This window comes from Rutilus rutilus (assembly GCF_951802725.1).
Source record: "Rutilus rutilus genome assembly, chromosome: 1".
Classification (NCBI taxonomy): domain Eukaryota; kingdom Metazoa; phylum Chordata; class Actinopteri; order Cypriniformes; family Leuciscidae; genus Rutilus; species Rutilus rutilus.
The window spans coordinates 52199790-52216499 of NC_140209.1; the positions used below are offsets into that span (position 1 = coordinate 52199790).

At 38.3% G+C, this 16710-nt stretch overlaps 1 protein-coding gene across 1 annotated transcript in view; it reads right to left on the bottom strand.

The window, feature by feature from the left end:
• Window positions 1-5225: 5225 nt before the first annotated feature.
• grb2b (growth factor receptor-bound protein 2b) overlaps window positions 5226-16710 on the bottom strand; it is a 44139-nt gene continuing 32654 nt past the window's right edge. The window contains exons 4-6 of the mRNA XM_084405130.1: window positions 14164-14286; window positions 12422-12590; window positions 5226-6993 (exon numbers count right to left, since the gene is read on the bottom strand). Of these exons, the coding sequence (XP_084261256.1) occupies window positions 6808-6993; window positions 12422-12590; window positions 14164-14286 (478 nt within the window). The 3' untranslated portion in view covers window positions 5226-6807. The remainder of the gene's footprint in view (window positions 6994-12421; window positions 12591-14163; window positions 14287-16710) is intronic.

The following is a 16710-nucleotide window of genomic DNA, read 5'->3' on the forward strand; positions in this document are numbered from 1 at the left end:
GTATAGGGTCAGTTTGACCCTGGAAGATTCATCATGGAGGGGCTTGAAGTGTAGCTTTATTCAATTTGGCCACTTTGAGACCAAACAAATAGCCAGCAAAGCAGGACATCCCAGAAGTTGAATCAATAGCCTACATAAGAAAGCAGTTCACTTTTCTCAGAAGATTTCAGCTCGAGAACACCACAAATCTTCCACGATCTGTCGTGTATTCTAAGAAGCAATGTAGTGCAGTGCAATGTTGCTATACGAGCTTAGCGCCTTATACACAGCACTACAATCATATTAAAGCTCATTGTAACAGTCGTTTGAAGGCTGCTGGTGGCAAAGCTCACTAACCCTCTTACAAATCTGATAGCAGTGCAGATAACTTCCTAATCAACCAGCCGGATAGCCAGAAGGGGCCTGTGACAACACCATATAGATAGTGTGAAACACAGAGATGCCCTGTGTTTCACCCTCAGCAGGAAGCGGGGGTTTCGGCGAAGTGTGTAAGTATGCTATTACCCAGCCACAGTGAAACGACCTTTCATTATGGCCAAGAGCTTGCAGTTGAACAGGTCTTCGTAAGTTCAGAGCTTCGATTCATTGTGGACCGGAAAATGTCAGTGTCTTAAAATTCTCACACTTCTTTCGGCTTTGATGCATCTAGATGCGTGCATCTGCTAATACACAACTCTATTACCATAACTCAGTTTTTTTTTTTTTTTTTTTTAGCCGTGTCATTTTTGCAAAATAAAGGTGGTCACCATAGATCATAAAGCCTCAGCTACTCAAAGTAACAAGGAATTATAAATTCTAAACTATTTCAGAGATCTATTTTGTGCCGGTCAGTTGAAGCACAACAACGACCTCATTTAAAATGAAGCAGTCTAGCATAGACTGTATTGATTAAGTGTGATTTCAAAAGTTGTCCTAAAAAAAAAAGAAAAAAAAAAAGAAAAGAAAAGTATTTATACATTTAAATCACAAACCTTCACTTAATAAAATGTCAAATCAAGTGGCATGCCTTTTAACATTTCTCTCTCTCTCTCACACACACACAAATGTTTTAAAGTAATGTAGCTAGGGTGACCAGATGAGAATTTGGGACGGGGTGGGGGGTTTGGGGTAGGCCTACTATGATATTAGACACATAGGCCTAAAAGATAATGAATTTCAAACCTGAACCAAACATATTGTTATTCAAAGATCAACAGTCTGTCATAGTCTTTATTCTGCCACAAAAAATAAATAAAATAAAAACTGTTGTAACACTGTGTAAATTATACCTTTCAGGCTATAGCCTAACGCTAAGCCTTATGGCAAAAGTATAATTACGACTAAATTGTTGGTCATTTAATAAGAAAACCAGAGGTGGACAAAGTACACAACTTCCTTGAGTGAAAGTACAGATACTACTGGTCAAATATTACTCCGGTACAAGTAAAAGTTGTAAAGACCGATTTTTACTTAAGTAAAAGTACAGGAGTAGGCCTACGTGTTTTTAAAAGTAGCCTACTTAAGTAGGCCTATCTAAAGTAACTTTCAATGCATTGTTTTATTATTGTTGCATTGTTGTGTGTAATACTTACAGTACTTTATGCCTCTGAATCTACGCCTGCCTACCTACCCTCATATCAATATCAAATTTATTTCTAGAACACAGTTCCAGTAGTGGGATTGAATGTGAGACTGAATTGCACTCAATAATGTCCACAATGGTTTCGGACACCCAAATGGCTGTTCCCTCAAATACTGCCCTATTTAAAGTTTTTTTGGCTTTTAGTATGAATATGTTAGCCTTACTGTTATCTATAGTGTGCACCAAAACAATGACAAAATTCGCATTTAGAAGACGCTGAAAATGAAAATCAGGTTGTCAGGAATCAGGAAAATCCAACGCCAGATTGCCATTAATCTCCAACGTTGGACAGACGTTGTATTGTGGTTGAAAACGAAAATCGGGTTGACGTCAGAAACCAACATCAGTCGGGTTCTTACGTCAATTCGACTCATTTCCAGCCACAATGCAACCCCTGCAAAAATGCAACCCCTGCAACTATCATTACTACTTTCTACTCAAGGACCTGACATAATTGTAGTGGAGTAAAAAGTAAGATATTTGTCTTTCAAATGTAGTGAGGTTAAAGTAAAAAGTTTCCAGAAAAAAATAATACTCAAGTAAAGTACAGATACCCAAAAAGTGTAGGCTACTTAACAGTAGTACTCAAGTAAATGTACTTTGTTACTGTCCACCTCTGAAGAAAACAAAATAATTGTGTAGATGATTTGCTTTATGTAAGCCGACATCAGGGCGAAGCACTTTTTTTGGACACAGTGCCGCGACCAACCAATCACTCCTTTACGACTGGCTGCCTACACATTCACTGTTCTCGTGTCTGCGGAAACTTGCTCTTGCCTATCATTGCATATAAATTCGCGCCTACGGTAGGCTATCTTTGTAGAACTTAAAAAAAGAAGAAGAAAAAAAAGATGCTGCAGCCAATGCAGGACGACTCAACCTCCACGGATAGTTTTTAATGTTTTATCAGACAACTACTCAAGATTTTGCTTTAGTATAATTTTCGGGACAATTAGGGCCGGATTCGGGACAACAGCTTAGATTTCGGAACGGTCCCGAATTTTTCGGGACGTCTGGTCACCCTAAGCCTATGTTTTAAATGGGGATGGGACTTAAAAAAAAAAAAAAAAGAACGGGACGTTATTGGGTTGTTGGTCTATTTGTTGTAAGGAATCAATTAATTAAAGGATTAAAAGTGATTTAGGTGAATAAAGAAAATGTAATAAGAACGATAAAAGTTCTAGGTCTGTTGTAGTTATAAAGTAATCGAGTAAAAATTTTTGCAAATAATATTTTATTTTAAAATATGCAAACATTCATTCTTATTCATGTCTAATATGCAAAAAAACAAACAAAAAAAAAAAAAATCGCAAAACGTTTCTCACCGGGAACATGGCCCCCTCAATGTCTATTGTCGATACTGATATAGCCTACTATTAGTACAGTTCCCGCCACTAATATTGGCACCCTTGGTAAATATGAGCAGAGGTGGCTGTGAAAATAAATCTGCACTGTTTATCCTTTTGAACTTTCATTTAAAAAAACCTTTCATTAAAGTAAAACAATTAAATAAATGTTTTTCTCCAATGCATGTTGGCCACAATTATTGGCACCCCTGGAAATTCTTATGAGTAAAATATCTCTGAAGTATATTCCCATTCATATTTAGGCCTTCGTTTTTTTTTAGCACACCAGTGTGACTAGGAACATGTCATTACTTCCAGTTCGCAGAGGAGTATAAATATGAGGAAACACAAAGGCCAAATTCCCTTAATCATCCATCACAATGAGTAAAACCAAAGACTATAGTTCTGATGTGCAGCAAATGATTGTTGAGCATCACAAAATAGAAAGTGGCTGTAAGAAAATAGCTAAAGCATTGAAAATCCCCATTTCCACCATCAGGGCAATAATTAAGAAGTTCCAATCAACTAAAGATGTTCTGAATCTGCCTGGAAGAGGACGTGTGTCTATATCGTCCTAATGCACGGTGAGGAGGATAGTTTGAGTGGCCAAAGACTCTCCAAGGATCACAGATGGAGAACTGCAGAGATGCACGTTGAGAGTACCTGACTGCTTCTGCTAGAAATCTTGAAATGTGAGTTTCCTCCCACTTTCAAATGTTTTACTTCAATGAAAGGTTAGAATTTTGTGAGTTGTTTGAATGAAAGATCAAAAGGATAAACAATGCAGATTTATTTTTCCCAGCCGCCTTTGATCATATGTACCAAGGGTGCCAATATTAGAGGGCACTGTATATTATATTCTTATAAGAGGGACATTGCGGATTTAACACAAGTTAAGATCAATCTACAGCACTTAATCATTTTTCTTATATAGCCTCTACATATGGTTGTCACAGTACCAAAGTTTCAGTAGGCCTAGTCGGTACCAATACCAGTAAAATATCACAGTTCTATGTACCAATTTCAGTACATACTTAAAAAAAGAAAAAAAAAGAATTGTCTCATTTTGTCTCGTCCGTTGGTTTTCACTGTCAATCATTGCGGATTCCGATTCAGTTGCACATTTAAATACATCCAAAGTGACTTACAAATATGGAGAAAAATAGAAGCAATCAAACCAACAATAGGGCAACAATATGTAATACAATAAGTGCTGTGACAAGTCCAAATTACCCCCTTTTTTAATAGATATATAGAATAGTAAGTTAGTATTAATAGGTCAAGTGTTGCTGAAAGAGATGCGCCTTCAGCCGTTTCTTAATGGCTATGGACTCAGCAGCTCGGGTTGAGTTAGGCAGGTCATTCCACCAGCAGGGAACAGTAAAGGTAAAGGAATTTTGGGCCTCTCTGGTATGGCACTACAAGGCGCCGTTCACTTGCAAAGCACAAGCTTCTGGAGGGCACATTGGTGTGATGTAGTGAGTTTAGGTATAGGGGTGCAGGGCCAGTGGTTGTTCTCTAGGCAAACATCAGTGCCTTGAATTTGATGCAAGCGGCAATGGGCAACCAGTGCAAGTTTATGAGAAGAGACGTGCACTCTCTTCATCTCATTAAATATCACTCTAGCTGCAGCATTTTGGATCAGTTGCAGAAGTTTGACAGTGCAAGCTGGAAGGCCTGCCAAGAGAGCATTACAATAGTGCAGCCTGGATAGAACAAGAGCTTTGACAAGGAGTTGTGCAGCATGCTTCAATAGGAATGTTGTACAAGCCAAATCTGCAGGACTAGCAATGCGGTCTGTGAAGTTCAACTGATCATCAATCACAACACCAAATTCCTGGCTGTCCTGGATGACGAACCTAACTGAATGGAGAAGTTATGATGAAGTGGCCAAGACTATAAGCAGCTCTGTCTTTGCTAGGTTGAGTTGAAGGTGGTGGTCCTTCATCCAGCAAGAAATGTCTGTCAGGCAGGCTGAGACGCGGGCAGCTACCATCGGATCCTCTGGTTGGAATGAGAGGTCGAGTTGTGTGTCATCAGTGTAGCAGTGATAGGAAAAAACATGTTTCTGAATGAAAGATCCTAGTGATGACATGTAGATGGAGAAGAGAAATGGTCCAATCACTGAGCCCTGAGGCACCCCAGTAGCTCGATGTTGCCAACGTAACACCTAAGTGTTAAGAATGTCAAACTGGAAAATCTTCTTTCATTCAATGGAACAGCCTCTTTCATTCAATATAAAGTATCTGACAACACTCTCTTTTTTTATCATTTTCTTTTTATTTATTCAAAAGAAACAAGGAAAAAGGCCAAAAAAAAAAAAAATTAAGAAAAAAAAAGGCAAGACATTTAAATAGGAGTGAATGTGTGCAGGTGTGTTCAAGAGGAGAAGGAGGAGGGCGCACATGATTTCTCACTGCGGGTCTGACGAAACCCAATGCTCAGGCTAAAGCAGCAAGCCAGAGACACTGTCACACCAGAGAAAAAGGCACTAATCCAGAGAGAACAAAACACATCACGGAAAACCGGGGCGATAATACACAAGGAGGGAAACAAAAATACATAAAAAGAGCTAAAACGTACAACACGGAAAAAGGAAAAACAAAAAACAAATGCATCACATTAGTCGACGTGACAACTCATATATTTGAAAACTCTCTGGTTTCTTACTTCTTACTGGCTTAACCGGCATCTGCCAGTTTTTCGACACCAAGTATTGTGATTTTAAATGTTTAGTTACAAATGCAGTACGTGAACAGCTTTTGACACCATGAATAGATGCGTCTCTGAAATCATGCACCTGCAGTTCAGTCCTCCAATCTGAAGTCCCTCATGATGATCTCTACAGAGTGATGTCAGCTACATTCACAACCCAAGAAAAATAAAAACTGGCTGCAATAAATACATTGGCTTAAAATGGTGGCTAGCCGTGTGGTTTTTCACATTAGATCAACTCCTGCAAGACCGGAAGCTCCCTTGCGATAAATCGCTATCGTCAAGGATCCACTCACCTATTGGTTCTAAAACAAAATAAGAATGATGTCAAATGGAATACATGATGCGTTAAATACTACGGTGTTACGTCTGGGATGCTCATAAAATTAGCATGTCCCAGAGCTACTCCGTTTCATTCGCCCTCCCCAAAAAATTAACATAATTTACAATTGGAAAAAAGAAAACAAAAATGTGTTGAAAGATAAAACTGACAGACACATACAAATATATAATATATATATTCTTAAAAAAATGGATTCTCTCTATAGGTGTTTTTTTCCACAGCCCAGATGTACAATGCATTTGCATTTTTTTCCTCTTACATTTTTATATATTTTTTAGAAGGTTTTTTTTTTTTTCCTTTTTAAAAACAGCTTCAGGATTTACTATTATAAAGAGATTTAAACATGCAGCCAAAAAAAAAAAAAAAAGAACCAAAAAAAAAAAAAAAAAGTCTAATTGTAGACTAGAAAAGAAGCCAGAAGCAGCAGGATGAATCTACAGATAGAATCATTGTTGTTTTAATTTATGCGTTGTTTACTATGCTAAGATTCAGCCTTTCCTTCGCCCTAACAGCTCAGTCTGGACTGCAAGCGTTCAAGAAGACATCACGATTCTCAGGAATAATAGTTTCGCCCGGGCACCACGAAAGAGGTGGAAACGTCCAGCCTCTCTGCTACGTTTTTTTCTCTCCATGATTTCAGTCACAATTTCCATTCTTCTGTGCCGCTTTAGATTTCACAGGACTTTAAGGGTGTTGACGGGGACATGTAGGGTAGTCTGATTGTATGTGAATGTGAGGGGCCGATAATTACAACTTATTCACTAATCACTTGGTTTTTTCCTTTACATATTCCGGTTCACAGGCGTGACGTAGTTGCGTGGAAACATGCCCGTCTGGCCGTGACAGGCGCCCTTCCACCAGTTGGGGTCAGAGTTGTCCAGGACCTGAATGAAGTCTCCGCGTCTGAAGCCGAGCTCTCCGTCCTCCTGAGGGTCGAAGTCGAACAGGGCCTGCACGTATGTTGGATGCTGCAGATGCACAATAGACACGTGTGTAAATAACATGATGGCACGTATTGAATCTAACACATACTCTACAAAATGTTTTGTGTCAATAAGATTTTGTAATGTTTTTGAAAGACTCACCAAGGCTGCATTTATTGATTTAAAAAAATACAGTTAAACAATACTGCGAAATATTATTACAATTTAAAATACATGTTTACTGTTAAATGTTATTTATTCCTGTGATGGATTTTCAGCATCATTACTCTAGTTTTCAGTGTCACATGATGCTTCAGAAATCATTCTGATATGATGATTTTCTGCTCAAGAAACATTTCTTATTATCAATGTTGAAAACAGCTGTGCTGCTTCATATGTGGAAACGGTGATACATTTTTTTTAGAGTTTTTTAGATACATACATTTAAAGTTCAAAAACAACATTTATTTTGAAATGGAAATCTTTTTATGACATAAATCTATTTATTGTCTATTTTGATCAATTTAATGCAGCCTTGCTGAATAAAAGTATTTTTTTTTTTTTTTTTTAAGTATAAAAAAAAGAAAAAGTACTGAATATTTACAGAATATTCGATATTTTAACTAAGACCTTGAATACAGAGGATTTTGAGGAACTTTAAGTTTAACTTTATTTGTCCATTAAGTTTCCTAAAATCCACAAAAAAGCAAACTTGTTGAGTTAAGATGTTTGATTCATTTCAACAAATCATTTCTGGACTGTCTCAGTCAATTTGTTTAAAACAATGACTGAAGGCTTTAGCCTCGTTCAGACCGTCAGACCAAATCCGATTGGAATTGGAATCCGATCATATTAGCAAGTGTGAACAGCAAAAAAAATCCATTTTGAGCTACATTCATATGTGGTTTCAAATCGCATTTCTGGAAACCAGTTTCAGTCTGACCGCTCTAATCAGATTTTGAGTGGTTTATGTAACTTTCTCACACCACTTAAACATAAATGTCAGACGTAGTTATTGGTAGAGTACAACGATGTTGTCTTTTTTTTTTATAACAGATATACATAACCAATATACATGTCTGTTTTTGACAGAGCACTGAACAAAACTGCTGTAATCAGGTAAACAAACAAATATAGCATGTAAAAATAATTCTAAACAGCCTGAATAAAAAAAACATTGCAATTTTAGTGTAGCTTAGAACAGTTGCATCTTTTTATTTTTAACAACAGCAGTAATATTAACAATAGGCAAAGTGTAATGTTTTCAAATGGAGAACATAAACAACTGGCAAGTCTATCATTTTTGCAGGAATAAGCATTCCACTTTAAACTACAATTTTAAAAGGTTGATGTGTTGTTTAAAGGAGAACTTTAAATAAGTTTAATTTTAATAGGCTAAAAAGTGAAGAGAATAGAATAGAACAGAATAGGCTGGAATTCGTTGGAATACGCATACATTTTCAGAAAAACAAACAACGAATTCATCACCGCAATTACCGAGTCCATTTCCAGTCCGAGTCAGAATTTTTAATAGTGATTTTGTAGGTCTAGATTATGAAATACCTGCTGACAGATCGCTGTTTTTATCTATGCGTTTACACAGAACTTCTCTTGCGGAGATCATTCATTTCTACATAGCTGTAATTTAGTTGTTTATTAGCTAAATAAAAGGTTACACAGTAAAAGTTAATGTATTTAGGGAGTTTGTAAGCGAGTGGATCTTGTTAAAGGTTACATATGTGGCGGCCATGCTGGAGCATTTCCTGAGCATCAACCCGGAATCACTATGAAAGTTATTTTACAAGACTGATGATGAAAAAATTAAATTCAGCAGTTTTATTTCCAACATGCACTCATTAATGGCTGTTTTATTTAAGTAATGTAAAATTCCATCTTTAGTGGGACACGACTTGACGGATTACGTGACCCCGTGAGTTCGTCTAAATTTTTCAGCACCAAGTTTAAACTACATATCAAGCATGTAACTTTGTTACAGTCTTCGTCATCAGGAACCTGGGTGTGCTCTTTGATACCAATCTTTCATTTGAAAGCCACGTTTCTTGTTTTAGTTTCTGTAAAACCACATTTTTCCATCTTAAAAATATATCTAAATTACGACATATGCTTTCAATAACAAATGCAGAAAAGTTGGTTCATGCGTTCATGACCTCAAGGCTAGATTACTGTAATTCTCTACTGGGTGGTTGCCCTGCACGCTTAAAGGGGTCATATAATGGTACATGCACTTTTACAGGTTGATTGTACTGAAGTGTGTGTTGGCAGTGCCTGTACACAACCATCATAAAATGATAAAAATCCATCCAGTGGTCTCCTTATATGTTTTCCCCCGTCTCAAATCGAGCCGTCTGACCCACGATTGTTAATTGACAGCAGCGTTTCAACGCAGACCCGCCCTGAGCGAGCTGTCATCATAGTCCGCCATTGTTGATACGCTGGAGCAGAATGGCATCCAAGCGATTGTGGTGTTCTGTTCTTGGGTGTAATAAGGAACACAGCAGTCATTTTGATGTTCCTAAATCCGAACCGCTGAAGACGCAGTGGCTGAGTTTTGTTTTCGAAGGGAATATTCCCCACGATCAACGTCAATGCTTTCATGTTTGCGCGAATCATTTCTCACCAGACTGCTTTACAAACGAGGGTCAGTATAAAGCTGGTTTTGCTAAGAAACATTCCTGCCGTGACCTCATGTCAGTGCTTCAGCAGAAGTGTTGTACCTAACACTGCATAGATAACGTTACGCATCACTGACAAGCCTACATTTACCCAAAAAAAGTTTTTCCATGACCAGTAGCTGTAACATCAATCTGTCAATGAACTAACGTATACATCAGTAAACACATAGCATTCGTACCTCACTACTCTAACGTTACCCTGCCAGTACACACAAAGATAGATCAAAGTGACATTACGTTAACCAACCATTCAGAAACGTCCTGTTCGAGCCTTAATTGTCGAACTTTTTCGGGCCGTCATCTTGTTCCGGGTCCGACTCCGGTTCAAATTGATATGGTTTTGATATAGAGACTCCCGCTGCCATTCTTTCTCCAAAATATACCCTCAACTGTTGTCAAGGCAACACTCCACGTGTGTTGTGCGGTATTGTGTCCAAACGCCCCACAGAACAGAAGGGCGGGGTGAGCAAAGCTCATTATCATTTAAAGACGTATGCACTTAAATGGCGTGCTGAAAACAGCTGTTTTTGACCAGGTAAAATGAGCGTTTTCTTACGATACTAATGAGAATTTTTAATTAAAATATATTACAAACGTTTCATTTAGACCCTAAAGAATCATATTAACTTGAACAAAAATGGCATTATATGACCCCTTTAATAAACAAACTCCAGCAGCTAGAGAGCTTACTAGAACCAGGAAGTGTGACCATATTAGCCAGGTTCTGTCAACACTACATTAGCTACCTATTAAACATTGTATACATTTTAAAAACTGGCTAATTACTTACAAAGCACTAAATGGTTTAGCTTGCCAGTACTTGAGCGAGCTCTTAAGGCATTATAGTCCCTTCACATCTATTGCGATCTTAAAATTCTGACCAGTTGATAATACATAGATTTCAAAATTGACTGCTGGCGGTAGATCCTTTTCCTATTTACCACTTAAACTCTGGAACAGTCTTCCTAACATGGTTCGGGAGGAAGACGCGTACTCTGTGAGTTTAAATTTAGACTGACAACACATCTCTTTAACCTGGCATACACATAGCACATAATCACATTTCTATAATTCAAATCCGTTAAAGGATTGTTAGGCTGCATAAATTAGGTGTAACGGAACCGGGAACATTTCCTATAACACCAGATGTACTTGTTACATCGTAAGAAGAATGTCATCTACGCTTATATTAGTCTATCGGTCTCATCCTTATCCCGAGGTTACCATAGTCAGCCGGATCCAGTCCATATCCAGATCAGATGCACCTAGACACGACCAAAATGCAGCCCTGTATGTCAGCAGAGACAGTGTCTACAAGTCAATCCCCTGTGAAGACCTCGTCAACACAACAGCCATCGCCACAGGTCCTCTGCAAAGACCCATACTGCCAGTTTCATCTCCATACTAGCATTCATCACCAATCTGATCTTCAAGAAGACGGAACTGGATGAAATATTTCGAATGCTACCTACCAATTCACAATCTGACTTCTGACCTGTAATGCTGCCTGAATCATAATCACACCGTGTTCGTTTGTTGGCCAGAGGAAAACTGCCCCCCCTGACTCAGCCTGGTTTCTCACAAGGTTTTTTCTCTATTTCTGTTTGGGTTCCTTGCCACTGTTACCTTTGGCTTGCAGAGTTGGGGATACTTAATATTCAACAATATTACTGATTTGACTGCACTGACACTATTGGATGAGAACTTAACTGAGCTGGATGATGGCATCACTGTTTCCTCCAGCGCTGCTTTATAGCGAATTGAACTGATTTCAACTGAATAATGACTGTTTACTATTGTCTTTTTAGAGCTGCTTCACAGCAGAATTGAATTCTGTTTGCATCATTGAATCACTATTGTCCTGTTTATTACTGTAAAGCTGCTTTGAAACGATCTGTATTGTATAAAGCGCTATAGAAGTAAAGGTAATTTAATGGCTGTTATGTTCAAAAAAATTACTAAGGGAGGCAAGTTATTTTACCTTTGAACACTCATCACCCCTCAAACGCAGTGCTTTAATGGCAGTATGGATGCACCGATACCAGTACTCGGGTGTCGGTCCGATACTGTGCTCCTGTACCCGATACCACTTTAAGGGGCCGTTCACATATCGCGTCTAAAACGCGTGGAGAGCACCGTTTCCGTTAAATGTTTCTCCTTTCCACAAGCTTGTACTTGGTCTGAAAAAAAGTGGTAGCGGTGCATCCCTAAATGGCAGTCTTGCACACAATTTTTAAAACGCCCACAAGATGGTGCCATTTATCAGTGAACCGATATAACAAAACCGATATTCGATTATGGAAAAATGCTTAAATATAGGGAAAAATATTGGTAAAACCAATTATCGGTCGATCACTAGTTTCGCTGCAGAAACAAGGTTGTGTTGTTGCAACAGTTGCGATACACAATGTGGACAGTCAACAATTTAGATCAGATTCCAAACGAATACACAAATAATCGTTTTTTGACTGACAGTGTAAACACAGCCTTTCTCATCTCTTAAAAATATTGCCAAAAGCCCTGGTGTGGTGTTTTCCCACCGTTCAGATTTTTTATTTAATAAATTGTCTTCATTTAGTGTGTATAGCATGCCTTTTTCCCTATGTTATTGTTAACGATTATTTACTGCAGGTTATTCCAAAGAATTTTTTTTTTTCTTTGCTCTTCCCATGAAACAACTTCCCTGTTCCACAGATTTTACTTGGAAAAAGTGTTGCATTACAAAAGTAAAAACAGTCATTCACAAAGACTAAGTATTAAAAAGGTAAAAACTGGCATACCTGAGGCACCTGCTCGATGTCTCGTAGAAAGATCTGTTGGTTTCTGGAAACGGAAGTGGTGCGGTGATAGTCCACCAGCTCGTTTAGAGAGTTAAACTTCACGACCCAAAGGAAGTATTTCCCAGCCCCATCACGCAGCACTTTGAAATGCTGTACATCATTACCAAACCTTAAACATGAAAGAAAGACACAACACTTCACAATTGATACCGAAGAGATTAACATAATGCACTCCTTTGTGTGCCATGATCCAAAAATAAAGTTACATAAGTGAACGGAGGTCAGAATGAATATTAACACGTGTATGCAAACACAGGCGAGACGGGCACGATAGCCGGGGATCAGATGGGTAATTGCCCTGATGTCTATCATAGAGCTCGGCCTGAATGAGACAAGAACCGCCTCGACTCACGCGAGACAGTCAATTCACATGATGACATTCAGCTACATGTCTTTACATCTACACTCCCGTTCAAAAGTTTGAGGTCAGTACGTTTTTTTTAATGCTTTTGAAAGAAGTCTCTTCTGCTCACCAAGGCTGCATTTATTTAAAGCGGGGCTCAGTAACTTCGGGATTTCTTCGCTGTATTCTCGCTTTTTGCTCGCAGGTTTCTCTCTAGAGCTCCCCCCACAGCTTTGGAATAGATATTTGACAACACTGTTGTAAAAACTCGTTGGCTATTCTCAGACACCAGAGGCTAGCAGATCAACGACATCAAAGCAGATGGGATATTCTTTAAAACGTCTTCTTCATTCGGGTTCGAACAGCGTGAGGGAGCGCAATAATGACGGCATTTTAGCAGATTTCTTTTGGCCGTAAAGCAATTGTTTACATCGCGAGACCTGATATCACGCGAGACTTCCTGACGCGGCGGCCGGCGTCCCGCCGCCCCAAAGTTGCAAGTGCGTATTTTCCGCTCACGGGCACCAGGGGGGTGCGAAACGACCACCATTCAACCCGAAATAAGTAATATAACCATTCCAATGACTCCGAAGCTGTTCAGTTAAGGTAAAAAAAGTTACTTAGTTCACCTTTAATCAAAAATACAGTAAAAACAGTAATACTGTGAAATATTACAATTTAAAAATGGTTTTCTATTTTAATGTATTTTAAAGGGGACCTATTATGCCCCTTTTTACACAATATAATATAAGTCTCAGTTATCCCCAGAATGTGACCGAAGTTTCAGTTCAAAATACCCCACAGATCATTTATTATAGCATGCCCAAAAATCCCCCTTTTGGGTTGAAGCAAAAACACGCTGTTTTCATGCGTGTCTCTTTAAATGCAAATGAGCTACGGCTCCCCACCCCCCTTTTCAGAAGAGGGCTGTGCCTTTTCTGCTCGTGCCATTCTGGCAACAATAAAACAGGAAAAACAGTATGGTGCCATTTCTAAGAACACGTTTTTGCATTCTGCTGCACTGCTTTTCCATTGTTCTCTATGTAAACATTTGGGGCCGTTAAAACGCAAGGTGTCGAGACATGCTTTTTTTTAAAGTTAAACTTCTTTTAGCGTTTCCTGTGCGAGACATTGTAAAGATACCAGACAAGAAAAGCAATGGAAAAGTAGTGCAGTGGAATTATGGAAAACATGTTCTTTCTTCATTGATATACAACAACAGAACATTTAGGAAGCCCGAGACAAACACTAGGTACGCAAACTCGATCTCAGGCATCCCTGCGCTCTCGGTCAGGACTCGGACTTGATTAAACCTGTAGTGCTGGGAATGTCGACGTACTTGACAGACAGCGAGAAGTCTCCAGGCGCACTCTCGCTCTCTCTAATGAGGAAGGCTCCGTCGTGCCTCTGTTTGTTTAGGATCTCCTCCGCTCTGGCCCGTGGAATTCTCCCGAAGAACCACCTGAGAACGTATGAACACACAAATATGAACGTTATTATTATATCCGAACAAAGACATGGTATTGGGAGAACTGAAAACAGAAGAGGTGGAAAGAGAGATGCTGAAGACAGAAATCAGATGAATTTCACTGATTTACATGGAAGTGTGGATGAATAGAAAGGAGGATAATTTTCAAAAAGATAGACAGCACAGAGAAAAATCAGTTCAGAAGAACAGCTACCGAGTTTAGAAGATCAACAAACAGTGATCAGCACAGATTGTGTGTGAACAAAAAACATGCAGATGTGGTCTGCCTGTGGGTTTCTTCTAGAATAAAGCTGGTCTTTCTTGTACAAGCCAGTTTATAAACCATCTAATTCTATATGTCTTTACTAAACAAACTCAAATTTCAATAAGACTTGCTGTGTTTGTGCAGGTGGGCGGCAAAGTCAGGTGAACTGGGTTAAGCAAACCTGACAACCAAATGCCTTTATTTACTGGAGAGACAAGAAACAGCTGACAAATCCAAAGTGCAATTACTCTGTGGTATTATAAATGATATCCAATGTCATCACTGCGCTTTATAGACCTTAGATGGAGTACATGCCAAATTTAATTTGAATACTACTAATAAAAAAGATGTCAATGGTTGCATTTTAATTTAACAAGATTTACATGTAAGAATAGTTTTACAAATGATTTACGTGTATGCTTATGTTTCATTAATAAGGTTCAATGCTATAATTACTGATCATTCAAAAGGTGTCAATCAAAAAAGATTGACTTTTTTCAGTGGATTAAAAATACAGAAGATAAATATATAATTATATATAGGCCTACATACATATATAAAATGAAAACGGTTATAATTTAATTAGACAAGATTTACATGTAACAAAGTTTTATAATTTATTTACAGTGTAGCTTGTTTCATTAATGAGGTCCAATGCATTAATTACTGATCATTAAAAACTGCATCACAGTGAACAGACTATTGAGTGCAACAGTTGGGTACTTGAAGTAAAAACCTCATTCATTTTCTCCATAGGGAAATTGATTTTGAATAATAACTTATCAACCTTTAAAGACAGACCTACTGTGAGTTACGAGGTTGTTGGTCGATCAAATCGATGGTATTTGCTTCTGATGAATAACGCAGCCTGCATTATTTCAGCTCAATTTAACAGTGGAATTCCTGGTGAAAAACTACATTACCCATGATGCTGTACAGAAAATTACACCAGAGTGTCGAAAACCACTAGTGAAGAATCCGGGCATGTTTTTCACAAGTGCTCTCAGATTTGACAAACAGATCATCTCAGAGTTCTAGCTAAAGTAAAATAATTTCTTTATTTTAAGGACTTTGAAAGGGTGAATCATGCTTTTATTTCAACAAGGCTTGACTATTGTAATTCCCTTTCTATGGGTATTAACCAAGCATCTCTTAACCATCTGCAAATGGTCCAAAATGCAGCTGCTAGGCTCCTCACTAGTGTGCATGAACGAGAGCACATTACTCCAGTTCTGATATCTCTGCATTGGCGTTCGATTTTAAAGTCTTGTTGCTGGTTTTTAAATCCGTGAATGGATTAGCTCCCGTATACATTTCCGATTTATAATCGGTTCACAATCCTGGAAGGTCTTTTAGGTCATCCAACCAGAGACTGTTAAATGTTCCTCGCGGCTAGACTGAAATCGAGAGGAGATTGAGCTTTTGCCGTTGTAAAAGCAAAACTTAAAACCTCTCTTTTTTCTTTGGCTTTTAATTGTAGTTGATTTGTACTGTGTCTGGTCTGTTCGGTGTTCTGTTCTGTAAATTATGTTGTACATGGTGTTAAATGTTGATGATTTGATAAAGTGTACAGCACCTTGGTCAACAATTGCTGTTTTTAGTGGTGCTATATAAATAAAGCTGAGATGAGTTGAGAAAAAAGCAGCAAGCGGCAAAATATCTCTTTAGCTCCGCCCATTCCCATGAAGCACTGCAAATGACGTAATCGTAATCGAGTCGATCTCCTTATGTTCTCAATATACTGTAATATTTGTGTATATATGCATACTTTGCAATAAGCTTTCAATTATATATATATTCAAATCAAAGTTTGTAATGTTGTGATTCACCTTGTTGCTGATTGGCCTTTGATCATGGCTTATAACTCTTTAACAAACACTATTTTAAAATCCCAATGGGAAAATGAATAAATAGAAATGTCCAAAACCAGCTCTGCTGAAAAAGGGGGTGGGCACTAATGCAATCTACCAACCCTCACACCTTTATTTTTATTCATATCAAACATGTAGTGAGTAAATATGGTATAAATATATACACAAAAACTTAACATTTACGCTCCCAGGGGGTTACGTAAGGCTATTCATAAAAACACTGGCTGTCTCCGCTGTACCTGCCGAATCTTTCCTGTCCGCTTTGATGTGGACAGCACAGAC